Here is a 14,641-nt window from a genome sequence, read left to right on the forward strand (position 1 = left end):
TAAATTACTTTCTGTGATTTAGACATGCCTTCTGCTATGTGGGTGATAACCTTTGCTTATATTCTTCCAAGCAATAAAGCTTTCAGTACAAACAAAACCACTTGTATGAAACTTACAATAGTAATAGATTCTTTTGATTTTATACTACATTTTCTATAATTAAATTTATCTTTAAAGTCTCACAAAGAGAAAACTTGTTTTTCCTTTACCTTTTATATATCATTCTCTTTTAATATCTCCATCGATTTAGTATGAATTAAATTATAAAAATGTTATTTTAACAATAGTCTTGTAAACAAGTATATATTATTTAAAGTATATTATGATCGTAGACTGGCATGATAGAATGAATAAATGTGACCAAAAGGAGAATGAATGAATGAATAAATAATATAAAATGAGACTGAAAAATATAAAAATGTGCAAATAAATTCTAAGCAAATTAAACTTTTCCATGGAGTAAGAGAAGAATATATGTATTCATGTATATAATGATCTTCTGTTTCTGGCTTTCTCTTCTGGCGAGTTAGATAATATTGTAAAGGTTGAGTTTTAAATCTCAATGACAATCTCCTTCCTTCTTTCTTTCACTTAATATATGGTTTAAGGGAGGGGTTGTCAAACTTGACAGCTTTAAGATTTGTGGACTTCAACTCCCAGAATTCCTCCTCTAGTCATATTAGCTCAGGAATTCTGGGAGTTGAAGTTCACAAGTCTTAAACTTGCCAAGTTTGAAAACCCTTGGTTTAAGGTATCATCTTTCATGACTTCATCTCTCATGGAATATAGAAATTGTTTAAAGATTTATGAAAGAGATTTATTTTTACTTTGTGCAAGGATTTTAAATTCAGATACAGCCAATAAAAGTTAATTCTCTTTGCCTAGAATGACAAAATCTCACGGTCATGGGTGGATATAAAATTCACTGTTTAGATATTAATCAAAAGTATTGTACTGGGGGAGGAAAGTACCCAATGGAACGAACTTACCATAAATCAGCTTACTGTTAAGATTTTAAAAATCCATAAATTAGAATTACATTTTCCAAATTCATATATACAGTTTGTTATACCTTTATACAAATCAACAGTATTCAATTTATTTTGATAAATACTGAATCAGACTTAAATGAACAAAGGATCAGCATCAATAAACAGCCTATCATTTCTCAACAATACAACAAACTCTTAAGAACACCATAATACCATAGAAAGGGAAAATTCATGAAAATATGTATACTAATTAAAAAATTAAAAAGTCAAGTAAGTTTCAATTTTAATTGGAACAGAAAGTCTTGGCATTTTTCCTATAGCTCGTGTTTTTCTTGTACAATCTCTACTAACCTTTCAGAAGCAAGGACTGGGATGTTTGCTTCTGTTCTGCTGCTTAAAACCGTAAAAGAAGAATTCGTTAGTGTAGAAATTAAATTTCAATTTCTAAGACAAATGTAAGAAGTACACTGAATGGGTGACACTTTGCCTTTAGAAGAACATCTGGAACTGGAACTGATGAGGGAGGCAGGGTTTACGATGAGGGTAAAAGTAGTTTAGAGGGTCAAATACTATTCTGAAGGGTTCAGGCTTGAGCCCTCTATTCCACCAGTAAACGACCAAATGAAGAATAGTAGTTTGCCTTAGCTTGATGAAATTATATCTTTGTTGTCTTCTTTTTCTGCTGAAAGCACAAAGGGAGGTAATGGCTGGGTTTTGAGACTGAAGGGGCACTAAGTCAGGTCAAAGGTCCTGAGTGCAAGGTCAGAAGCATCCTGGCTGAATAGAGATGAACTGTGTTTGAGTTATGACTGGGACCCGTGATGGCTAAAGGAAATGGTGGCACATAGGGGTTAAAAATATAGAGACGAGATTATAGTGATAATGGAGATGTAGCAGGAGGCAATGGGCATGCATCAGTACAGGATTAGACCACTATACAGTACTGAGATAATTTCTGGTCAATTCCCTTTATTAGCCATGACAAATTCAGTATGAGAGTGGTACATTCAGCCTGGCTCACCTTGATCTTTTGGTGATCTTTGATACTGTTAGCCATGATATGCTTTTGGACCAGGTTAGGGGACTGGGGAGGTATATCATTTTGTGGTGATTCTCCTTCCTCCAGGTCCAGGTCCAATTAGTATTGAAAGGTAGCAGTTAGGCCATAAGCCCTTGCTTTGCATGATCCCTCATCGCTTCCCCCCACCCCGTTTTAATGTCTGCATGAAGCCACATTAAAATATCATTAATTTATCAATGATGCCCAGTTCTGAACTTCTATTTCCAGTTGCCCATTATTTAAAATAGCTTTATTTATTTATTTATTTTGATTTGTCAATCGTTTACAAAATAATAGATATAAGTATATACATAGTTATGAATACATGAAATGGGTACATATAAGAAAAATAAAAGAAACAATAGGACAGGTATGGTAGCACGTTGGTGCACTTATGCACGCCCCCTACAGACCTCTTAGGAAAGGGGTGAGGTCAATAATAGACAGTCTTAAGGTTAAAGTTTTGGGGATTTGGGGAAGAAACCACAGAGTCAGGTAGAGTATTCCAGACATTGATCACTCTGTTGCTGAAGTCGTATTTCCTGCAATCAAGTCTGGTGCAGTTAATCTTGAGTTTGTATCTATTGTGTGCTCTTGTGTTGTTATGGTTGAAGCTGAAGTATTCATTGACAGATAAGTCATTGCAATGTATGATTTTATATACCATATTTAGATCAGATGGAAGACGCCGTAATTCAAGGTTTTCTAGTTCTACAATTTCAAGTCTGGTAGCATAAGGTATTCTACAACGCGTAGAGGAGTGGAGAACTCTTCTTGTGAAATATTTCTGGACCTTCTCAACTATGCTAATATCAGATACGTAATGTGGGTTCCAGACTGATGAGCTGTATTCGAGTATTGGTCTAGCAAATGTTTTGTATGCTCTAGTTAGTAGTGTGATATTACCAGAGAAAAAGCTACGTAGGATTAGGTTAACAACTCTTAATGCCTTTTTGGCTATGTAGTTACAGTGGGCTCTAGCATGATCTATTAGAGATGAGTATTCCAAGGTCCTTTACAGAGCTTGGATCATCAACAAGGTCTTGACTATTCAGCTTGTATTTTATTTTCTGATTTTTTTTGCCAATATGTAAGACAGAGCATTTATTTGTTGAGATTTGAAGTTGATACATAGTGAAGATCTTTTTGAAGGGTAGCAGTATTGTCTGTGGTATTGAACAGCTTTACATCATCAGCGAATAGAACGCAGTTGCTCTTAATATGATCAGAGGTCATTTATGTAGACTTTGAAGAGAGTTGGTCCTAGTACACTGCCTTGGGGGACACCACTATTGACTGGTACAGAATTTGATAGGACAGTTCCAATTTTGACCATTTGTTGTCTGTTTGACAGGAATGCTTCTATCCAGTTATGCAGGTGTTCAGAGATACCGTAAAATTTTAGTTTTAGGAGTAGTTTGTCGTGTACCACTGAATCAAAGGCTTTACAGAAGTCTATGTAGATTGCGTCTATTGCTTTGCCCTGATCGAGTTGTGTAGTCCATATGTTTTTGCAGTGTAAGAGTTGCAGATTACAGGATAGTTTTTTTCTGAAACCAAATTGTATATTGGAGAGTAGGTTGTTTGTTTCTAAGTGGAGGATGATGGATTGGTTAATAATTGATTCCATGACTTTACAGGTGACGCAGCATAAGGAGATTGGTCTGTAATTTTCAACTAGGCTGGGGTCTCCCCTTTTGAAGATGGGGATGACCGCGGCTTGTGACCATAGGTTTAGCAAGGAGCTAGTCCTGAAAGATTTTTCAAAGATTATGCTTAGAGGTTCGGCTATGGCAGTGGATAGCTTTTTTAAGAAGTAGGCACATATTCCGTCCAGTCCAATAAATAGAGATGGTTTTAGATTGCGTAGTGCTTTTTCAACATTGTCTTCTGTAAGATTGATATGTATTAGATCATTGTAGTCTTCTGTAGTTCGACTAGGAAATACTGGGCATGATCCATTGCTGTTTACAAATACTGAGCCAAAGAATGTGTTAAAGAGGTTGGCTTTAATGGTGTCATCGTTGCAGACTTTACCATTAGGTCCTTTCAGGGGTGGGATGGACCTTGAGTCTTTTAGTTTGTTGTTTACAAAATTGTAAAAAGCTGCATAGAAGGTGGAATTGCTGCGTAGAAGGTTTTCTTCTTGTTTAATGTGGTAATTGGTGCATTCAGTTTTTATCTGGCGGCATAAATTTTTGTATCTGCTTTTGAAGTTGGCAACATGACCAGATTTGTTTTTCCACCAAAGTTATTTCTTTTGGGATTGAAGCTTCCTTATTGTTTGGGGTAATTTGTTTTTTCTAGTTTTGGGAGTTGTTAATAGTACTTATAGTTTGATGACTCTTTTGACTTCAAGTAAAAATATGTTGTAATGATCTTCAACTATTGCATCCAGTGAATAGAAATTTCCAATCAAGGGATGAGAGATCGTTGCCTATAAGATCATAGTTGCCTTTTTTGAAGTTATAATTGGGGATTACATCATTGTGATAATTTTTGTGTGGGCGTATGTTGAGACAAAAGTCAATCATATTGTGGTCACTGTTGGAAAAGGGTTCTTTAGTTTATATTCCGTAAATTAAATTCAAACTATTGCAGAAGATGAGATCAAGGCAGTTGTTAAGTCTAGTATTGTTGGTTACTAGTTGTTCCAGTCCCAGATTTGTAACAGCATTGTAGAAGGTTACATGTATGGGTTCAGTTGTACATTCGTTTAGGGTCCAGTTAATATGAGGTAGATTGAAGTCACCAAGAAAGATAAAAGTGTGTGGGTAGGATGTTGCCCATGTTCATAGTGAATTTAGCTTGTTTACATGTTCGATGTCATAATCAGGTGCTCTGTAACATAGTAAGAATCAAAATGTGATATTTAAGGATAGTTCACAGATGACGGTCTCAGGAAAAGCAAGCTCCTGAATAACTTGGATGTTTTTTAGATGTAAGGGCTTTTTATAGAAGATAGCAACACCACCTTCTCTACGAATTTCACGATCTGATCAGTAAACATGATAAGTCTCTTACTGTGGTAATGGAGTCAGGGAGAGATGCGTTGAGCCATGTTTCACAGACAAATATGATGTTGAATTTAGCCATATTTAGTAAGAGGAGAAATTCAGGTATTTTATTCACAAGGCTCCTTGCATTGAGTAGCTTGCATTTAAGGCCAGCAGTAGTTGGAATTGAGGTAGTTAGGTAATGCAGTAATGTAGCTTTATGAATAGTAATGTAGCTTTATGAACTAAACATTCTGAATGTTTTGCCAAAGTGAAAAAAATGAACTATGTGAAATATATCTAATTCAGTAATGGTTTGTGCGATTTTGGGAATATCTCATTGTAAGGGATTCCAAGATAAGAATTTTTCTGAAGAATATAGAATTGATGGTTTTATTGTATGCTATCTAGATTCACTTCATGTGAGCTTGACAGCCATATAAATTTGACAAACAAACAAACATTTAATGAAGCTAGATGCAAATTAGACATTTATGGTTATGGATCTTAACTGTGATTTGATTTTGTTATGCCTGTATTTTTTCAGCGTGTTTATGTATGCTATACCTAGTGGCAGGGGTGGGATCTGACAGGGTTAACTACCAGTTCGGTGATTTACGCTGCGCATGTGTGTAAATCTTCATCAGCTTGCTGCTTGGACAGCTGAGCAGCACTGTGTGTAGGGAAGCAGCATTTGAAAAAGCACTTTTTTCCTGATTTTTCAACAGCTGATTTTTTACAGCTGTGCCTCGCACGGCAGCTGAGGTTGAAAAAGCAGGAAATAAAGGTCAGGTAAGAGCCCAGGCAGGCGGGTGGGCCAAAACAGCAGCAAACATAGAACCGGTTCTATGTCTGCTGCTCTTCAGAGCTACCAGTCCTACAGAGCCGGATAGAACCGGTAGAATCCCACCCCTGCCTAGTGGCAGGATTAGATTGAGATTAAGACTTTCAACTCATTTTTAATTTCTTTAACTTTTACATAATAAATACTTGCATTTCTTATTGAAACAATGTGCTCATTCAAACAGTGAGATGGGTAGCAAATGCATGCTTTTCTCACAAATCCAAATCACCAGGTGAACTGTTGACAATAAGACAATTGATCATTTCTTCTTCTTAAATAAACTAATGCAGAAAGGTCTTTTCTCCTGAATTAAATGGATTCTACCAACATTTACCACATATACTGCTCCTAAAATTTGTGGGATTTTCCCGGACAGTTATGCATAGATAATCTAAAGCAAGGATCTTCAAACTTGGCAAGTTTAAGATTTGTGGACTTCAACTCCCAGAATTCCTGAGCTAACATGACTGGAGGAGGAATTCTGGGAGTTGAAGTCCAAAAGTCTTAAAGCTGGCAAGTTTGAAGACTCCATGGCCTATTTTCCCCAAAAACATATATGTCCTATGCAGAATATTTAGAATTCTAGAAAAATATCAAGAATAAGATATTTTAGACAGGAATTAATTAAGAAAATAATTCAAACAAAAGTTGTAATAATATATTATTTATTATATATTATATTATTTAATAATATATTATTTACATAGGTATAAATGACATTAAAATCACCAATCCACTTGATGCACTGATAAAAATATTTCAGACAGATAAGCAATCAGACAACAGCATATATCTGAACATTAATTGCCAAATCTCTGAACCAACCTTCCCCAACTTGATAGTCTTCTGAATTACTGGCTTCTCCACAATGCTGGATGGTAATGGAAACTGAATTTTAATACATCTATAAGTGACTACATTGTACAAGATAGCTCTCAGCTGTCTAAAAAAATCCTGATAAATTATTGTGTTAAATACTGCTAGGAAGTCTAATAAAACTAATATGGACACATGGCTTCAGGCTGCCCCCATCCCCAACCCACAAAAAGACCATCAACCAATATCATTTCATATAGTTCTAGAGTCACAGGTATTCCATGTTTTTCTGACAAGACACCTCTAGTTTAGATACTAATTTTGATAATTTAGGACTAGATAATGGTGAAAGAAAATATAGAAGAAGAGGAAAGCAGCTATTTTATATCCTATCCTCCAAAATGTATTTATTTATTAGCATATGACAAATACATGGACTTATAGTAGTTCAAATGTTAAAGCTCTTGATGGACATGATGGATATTTTGCCGAGGATCATCACAGTCACACTAAGGGTAGAGAAGACCCCACTTAAATAATGAGTCCTGGTGGACACCATGTTGCATACAGATCCTGTTCAGAGTTGACCAATGCTGGTGAGGAAGGTCAAACCTGGTACCTTTTCTGTAGGGTCATCCATGTAATTGCTTGTATCTGAGCATTCAGCAGCGCATTTGGCTTTCCACTGTGTGTTGAGGGGAGCCATTTTATTTATCCATTGTCACGTATTTAGATAGCCTCCAAAAATATTCACACTAAATATGTATCAAAAGAAAATACCATTATAAGTTACAAAGCTAAATACAAATTAAAATTTTGAACAGACTTGAAAGCTTGAAGAGGAGGAAAATCCTACATTGTCTACTGAAATGTCATTATTAGATATCAGACAAGCTTCTCTTTGAGAACTTCCTAGTAAGTACTTATTACTAAAAAGCTCTTTCATTCACCAGTAGACAGTTGTTGGAAACCAAGAAAGCCAAACGTATATTCTAAAGAACACATAATCCTTTAAACTATAGTACTAAATTAGCTTATCTGAAATTTTACCAGAAACTTTTGGATAACAATTATTTTAATAAGAAAAGCTAATTGACACTTTCAACATTACAGATATCATTTCAGTCAAAATGTACTGATACTAGCCCTCACTAAAATAAAATAGATGTTCTTATGACTTTTCTTGCCAAGTCAAGAATAATTACAGTAACATAAAATATTTTTTGCAAAAATATTCTTGCAAAGACTTGGGGGCGCATCCTCAGAAACCAAGAACTTAAACTGATCAGTGTAACAAGACCAACATTTCTAATAAAAGAAATATATTCTAGTCAGAGTAGATGTGAGCAATTTACCTTCTCTCTCTCTCAAGAAACATTAAGCAGAACAACCATAGCAAAATACTGACAGACTACCCCTATATGTCAGATCAGGATTTAATGAATTCCTCACTACTTCAACTCTGAACAGATCCAATGGTGACAGGGAAAACATGAACCTTATTTTTTTTCTGACAATCCATCTTGAATTTTAAATAATTTGCACTCAAATTGTCACTATACAGTTTCACAGAAAATAATCTCTTTTGAAACCATGACGAAATTTCAGTTTTACTCTAAATGTGGTCAGATCAAAATAACCATGTATTCCTAATGAGTATTTAAACAAGGGCATGGCAAACTAGACTTCTAGGTTTCCCTTATGCAGCCCTCAGATAATTTAAATATAGCCCACAAACCTAACCCATTTATGTACTTTAGCCAAGGAGGACAAAAATGGAATCCACAGGAGAGCAAAGAGCAAATAATACATGTTACAAGGTTGTGACAGAAACCACATAAGTTATGTAGTTGTGTCTGACATCTGGACACAAGAGTAAAAGTTCATGGTTGTATCAAGTCATGATGCATATTTAATAACTTTTTTTCATTATTGCAACTTGACAATCATACTATTATGCACTTATAGAAAGCAGTATAGATTTATTTAATCAACTATTACGATTAATAGTTATGAGATGCTTCTTCTATTAGTATCTATGAACAAATTACCAAAACAATTAAAGTATTTCCACATGCAAGAAGGCAAAAGTACTGTGTCTTAATTAAGATACAAATCAACAGATTGCAAGTGATACATAATTTATATAAAACTGGTGCATTACATCTTTCTAGCAACTTGTGACAAAAGCCATCAAAAGAAAAATATTAGTATCAAATTGTTCACTTACAAACTCTTTAAAAATTAATAAAATACATTTTTGTACATTTCACTCTTAAAACTCTTACCATTTCTTAATGTTATCAGTTAAAATTAAACCAATTTTTCAATCAAAGCAGAAGTGCAGGATGCTTCTCTAACTAGTTCCTCTTTAAAGTAAAGCTTCACTGATAGTATTAATAAATTTACTCATATCAATGTACTAATCTTACATTTTCAGAATATCAATAAATACATTCGCGATGATTTTCAAGTGTGTCTGCTTATGGGAACAGAAGTATTAAATTTCTAGTTTTTAAGACTCATATGTACCGTTAATATTATAGAAAATACTAATGTATTTGATTATAGTTCCTTAATTTTACAACCACCAAAATGTTACATTCTGCAAAGTTAATTCAAACTGAACATCACCTGGAATGAACAATAAAATATAGATTAGTTGCTATATCTTCATAGTCTGAATAAGACTGAATATCTACATAGTCTTGTATAAGTTTTAAAAGGAAGGTAGTTCTAGTTCTAGACAGTTATTTATTTATTTAATATGCCATCTTCTCATGTTCAAGGGAATTGCTGAGCATTATATTTGTGTGGCCACTGTTATAATTTCTGACAAGTCTTCCAAATTATGTTATACGATAAATGAGCTACAGCAAATATCTATTAAGTTATTATATCATTTTATATTCTGTAATAAAATTGGAAAAGTCATTCCTGTTAGTGAACAGAATTTAATTGGTTCCTTTCACCCATGATAAACTCAAATTGAGTATTTTCTTTTAAAAAACCAATAAAAGAAAACATGAAAAACATATAATTATGGGAAATCTAAGTCTTAAGTCTTTTACTTCTTTTAGAAAATTATCCTTTTTTGTTGTTGTTTTTTCAGACAGGAAATTTGCAGATTAATAACGTGTGTGTGTGTGTCTGTGTGTGTGCGCGCGCGCATAGAGAGAGAGAGAGAGAGAGAGAGAGAGAATTTCTGTCAATGTAGTCACAAAAGTAGGAAAACAACATGGACTTCGTAATAATTTAAAAATACATTCTTCATAATTAAATTTTCATGTAAAACTTAAAAATCTATATTTCAACCACCCTTTTGTTTTGTTTTACTAAAACATCCAAATCATGATCAAAAATACAACGTACAACTAGTGGTTTTCTGTTTAGTGAAGTTAGGTATTGCAGTACAGTTACAAATACAGTGATCATATTCCCCCACCCAGACAGAAGTTCTGACATTTGCTATTTTACACCACGCCACTATGATAGAGGATAGCTGCATACATTACGCTCTTTTCTTCAATTTTTGAAGGCTGCCAATCATTTTTAATGTGTATATTTCACCAGCAGAAATTTCTCATAAATACACTATTTTAAACTTTATAATTTATCTTTGATTTAGATGATACAGGGTTTATTTATTAAGGAGAAAGTGATTCAAAATTGGTTTTGAAAAAACAAGCAACTTTTCAGTACACGTAGAACTAACTCAAAACAATGATATCTAACTTCATCAAGTGTTTTTCATTGTATGACCAAAACAAAAACTGATTAAAAAAATCTATTCTTTATCTTGAGGGCCAAATTCAGCCTTCTCCAGGAATCTAACAGTACTTTCCAATTGAATTTATTACCATGGATACAGATTTCATAAAGATTACATAAAGAAAATATTCACTTTGTCATTCTTATTAATCATTAATCACTTAGTCATTCTTATTAATTTTCACTCTTTTATATTTAAACAAAAACAAATCAAATTCTTGCCTACATTACAAAGTAGAAATTAGCATCTGCTGCTCTAAACTCCTCTGAATATTAAAGAATATGAAAGTATACTTATTCTTTTTCATTCTCACTATGGAATGGAAAGTGTCCCCCTGCTTTTTTAAAAACAATATTTTCCTATTGCAAACAACTTCAACATTTCAGGTTCACTTCAAGGTTCAACTTCTACCAACACTGACACTTAAGGCATAATGATTTTCTTTTTTCAATAAATTCATATACACGTACATTTTCTTAGTACTATTTCTCATTAACAATATGAAAATTAAGCTTTTTCCTACAATAGAGACTAACATGATGTGATTTTTTTTCTAGATAAAAGCAAACTGAGGAGAGTGTAGAGATGCAGGTAACTGGTAAAATAATTTAATATTAGAATTACTGACCAAACAGTAATCTGATTTGTTTTATTCTAACGCTATAACCAGATGACAAAATTGTTTCATCAGAAATTCAACGATATATTTTACAAATATTTTAAATACATATACACAGGCACGTCTATCTTTTCCTATATTACAGACAGGAAAATCTAAACGCTTCGTCTTCCGTAGATAGATATCCTTATTAGCGCTATAACCGCTATAAAGCCTTTAATCAAGTGCATTTTCTTATACGATGATTACACTTCCGTTACGTTGCACAATATGAACCGCTACACTTGAGGACCCCGGGCCAAAAACGGGACCAGTAAAAATAAACGCTTAAATGAGCAAACCAAGGGCTTAGCATCTAAGTACTAGAAGGTCGTAAAGTCTGCACTTGTATGATTTCCTTGATTATTTTTTTTCTTGACAAGTCAGCAAATGAAAAGAGAAACAATATGCAATGTGATCCTACGGAAATGGGTAAAGTTCCATTTGCCCCCTCGAACGACTTTTTGGACAGTGACAGGAGACCACATTTCTGGCTTTGGGAACCCCGTTTAACACGTGGCCGCGGGAAGGCACAACGTGGGGGGAGTCAAAGGGGCAGCCCGCCCAAGCTCCGAAGCTCTTATTGCCTCTGTCCGGGAAGCGGGGCGGCGCAGCGGCAAGAAAGGTCAGGCGACCGTTAGCCTCACTCGCTCCTTTCCTCCCCTCCCCCCTCCCAGTTCCACGCGCGGGCACCCCTTACTTTTGCACGAGTTGAGGCAGGCCGGGCGTCTGAGGTATCCCCCTGACGGGACCGCTGCCGGCAGTGGGCGGGAAATGAGCCGAGCTTCGGGCATCTCTCTCAGGTTGCTCGGGGCCACTGGGGTCCGGGGCCTGGTTCATGACCACCCTGGGACCATTCAGCAGATGCAGGTTCGGTCGGCGATATCCGAATCTCCCTCGGAAACAGCCAGACTGGAGGGGAAAGACAGCAGCGCCACTCACGAGCCTGGCCGAAGAGCGCGTCTCTCAGGAACCCGGAGCAAATGGCACCGCCGCTCGCCCGCCCGCCCGAAACGTATCTCTGCTGAGGAGGCCGGAGGACTCTGGGGGCATTTATGGCGACGCTGGGGACAGCGGAGCCAATGGAAGGAGGAGGTGCCACTTCCCCGTACCAAGAAATTTTTGGAGACTCGGTCATTTTTTGATTAGACAAGCCAAGGTTGGAAGAAGACGTTGGGAACCCGTGCTATGTGTTGGTTATACTGTGTCACTGAGGCTGGGGATAAGTATCTGCCCCAAGTTTCTGCTCGGAACGGGAAAATGAGGAATTAGGGTCATCTGGAATTTCCCCCCGTTTCTCCCTTCTCCCTTTCTTGTGTCCTGCTTTCTTCATATTTTACCTCTATCAGGCCCAAGACTGAACTTGTCTTTACCTGTCCTCAGATTGGACTCCTGCTGTATAAATGAGAATCATTGCCCAACTGTAATAGTGGAATTTCCATTCCAGCCTATTCAAGGTAGCACATATTTCTGTGCATTTACAGTTTCCAAGTGATTGAAGCGGCTCACAGATTTAAGGCCGTGAAACACAAAAAACCATACCATGCACCATGCAAAATTGTAAAAATACTGCCACCCCTGCCCCCAAAAGGACACATGAAAATAGCCATACATACAACTATTCTTGGAAACTTTCCCATTTTATTGTATAGTGCTGTGCGGTAAAATGGTAAGTACATATACTTGTAGAGACACCTGAAACTACTACTGAAGCAGCCTCGCAAACCTAAAGAAGATGGCTCTTTTAATGGTTTCAAGAGATGCTTTGAAAAGCTGTACTAGATATTTCTGAAGTGGAAAATCTAAGTAAATAAGTAAAACTATAAGTGATCTTGAAACTTATACATTGGTTACCTCATTTGCATATGGTTCCATAGTACACAATATTCAAATGCTATACAATACAAGTAGTTGTGTCTTAATGACCACAGTTGGACTTGCAACTCCTATTGCTGACTGGTGTGGTTATTTAGCAAAACATCATGTGACCAAGCTAGACTTAGACTATCTCTGCTGTGGTCATTAAATAAACTACACATGTCATTAAGTGAGACATCACATAACCGTGACTTGCAGTTTTAATGTCAGTTACTCTACTTCCAACTGCTTGTCAGAAGCCAGCTGTGAAGCACTCAAATGTCAATCATATGACTATAGGACACTGTTATGGTTATAAATGACAGCTGCTTATGAATCTCCCAAATGTCAATCATGACTGCAGATCTCTGTGACAATTATATATATGAGGAATGTCAATAAATTATTAATTTTTATTCAGTCAATGCCAGCAAAATTTGAAAGAACAAAACTAGAATGAAGCAAATAACTACAACAATATACTAACAACTAGAAAAATAAATCACACATTCACTCCTCTATTACTGTTACTATAGTTATCTAGAAAATAAACCTAAAACATTACACATATAAAATAAAAAGTATATATCTCCTAAAAATATATTAGTTGAGATCTATCAAACCAAAAATAATATTTAAAACTAAAGTAAATCTGTATTTAACCAATTATATCTTACTTTCATTGCAGCACTTATGTATGTAGCTACTATACACATAATGAACAGTTTCATATCCCTAAGAAGATTCATGTAAAATTTATCTGGCCCCATGAAGAATTTATATATTAGAGAAACAGTGTATATTGACTCTAAAATTTACGACATAATAATATAAGCATTGGAAAAATGCCCATGTGGGTTCAGTTTCAAGTGGGAAGAAAGATACTAGAAACACGGAGACTGCTTGGAAGGATGATTTTAACGGTGGAACAGGACCACACGATTTGAGATCCTGAGCAAAAAAAGAGCACATGGATGAGAGGGAGAGAGATTTATACCTTCTGTTGGGCTTTGAACTTGCTTCCTGTTCCTGTGCAAGAAATGTATCCTGATTGGTTGTCAGATTCCCATGGGGCCATGCAGGAGTAACTTTGTAGGTAGTCTTGAGTCCCAGGCTTGGTTGAATCTTGCTGGGTGATGTAATGAAGGGGCTTTGGGCAATTCCTATTGTGGCTTAATGGCTTTGTCCTTGTTTGGATCTGAGTGAGGGCTAATTCTATCACCCTGGAGCTAAACATCTTTTGTCTTGTAGATAGGATGGCTCAGTCTTTCTGGGGGCTGCTTTCAAAGAGCATCTTTCTCCTTTTCTCATCCAGGAAAGTATAATATTCTGCCTTTTTAATATTTCCTAGAATATTTTCATTCTTCTAGGAGAAGGGTAGGTGCTAATTTTCTACATATGTGAGATGATTTCAGTTTCCCCATCACCACATTGGCAAATACACTCAGGGATTTTACTATACTGTCTTGAACTACAGATGGAAGAATGTTATATCTACCTTTAAAGATTCTGATTCTCAGTTTAGAAAAAGCTAGATTTACCAAATAACTAAGTTCTGATGCACCTCTGTTTCTTCAAATTCTATCATGTTGGGGTAGCCTGTTAACTTTTATCTGGAACTCCACCAGTTGTAAAATTACTTTTTC

General features: G+C 35.7%; 1 protein-coding gene across 1 annotated transcript in view; it reads right to left on the reverse strand.

The window, feature by feature from the left end:
* The window catches only part of RBM20 (RNA binding motif protein 20), a 92,277-nt gene extending 80,117 nt beyond the window's left edge, over positions 1 to 12,160 (reverse strand). Inside the window, exon 1 of the mRNA XM_026704754.2 lies at positions 11,839 to 12,160. Within this exon, the coding sequence (XP_026560539.1) occupies positions 11,839 to 11,978 (140 nt within the window). The 5' untranslated portion in view covers positions 11,979 to 12,160. The remainder of the gene's footprint in view (positions 1 to 11,838) is intronic.
* Between the last annotated feature and the right edge of the window lie 2,481 nt (positions 12,161 to 14,641).

The sequence above is a fragment of the Pseudonaja textilis genome, chromosome 4, assembly GCF_049901715.1.
Source record: "Pseudonaja textilis isolate UNSWEBS1 chromosome 4, rPseTex1.2, whole genome shotgun sequence".
NCBI lineage: Eukaryota > Metazoa > Chordata > Lepidosauria > Squamata > Elapidae > Pseudonaja > Pseudonaja textilis.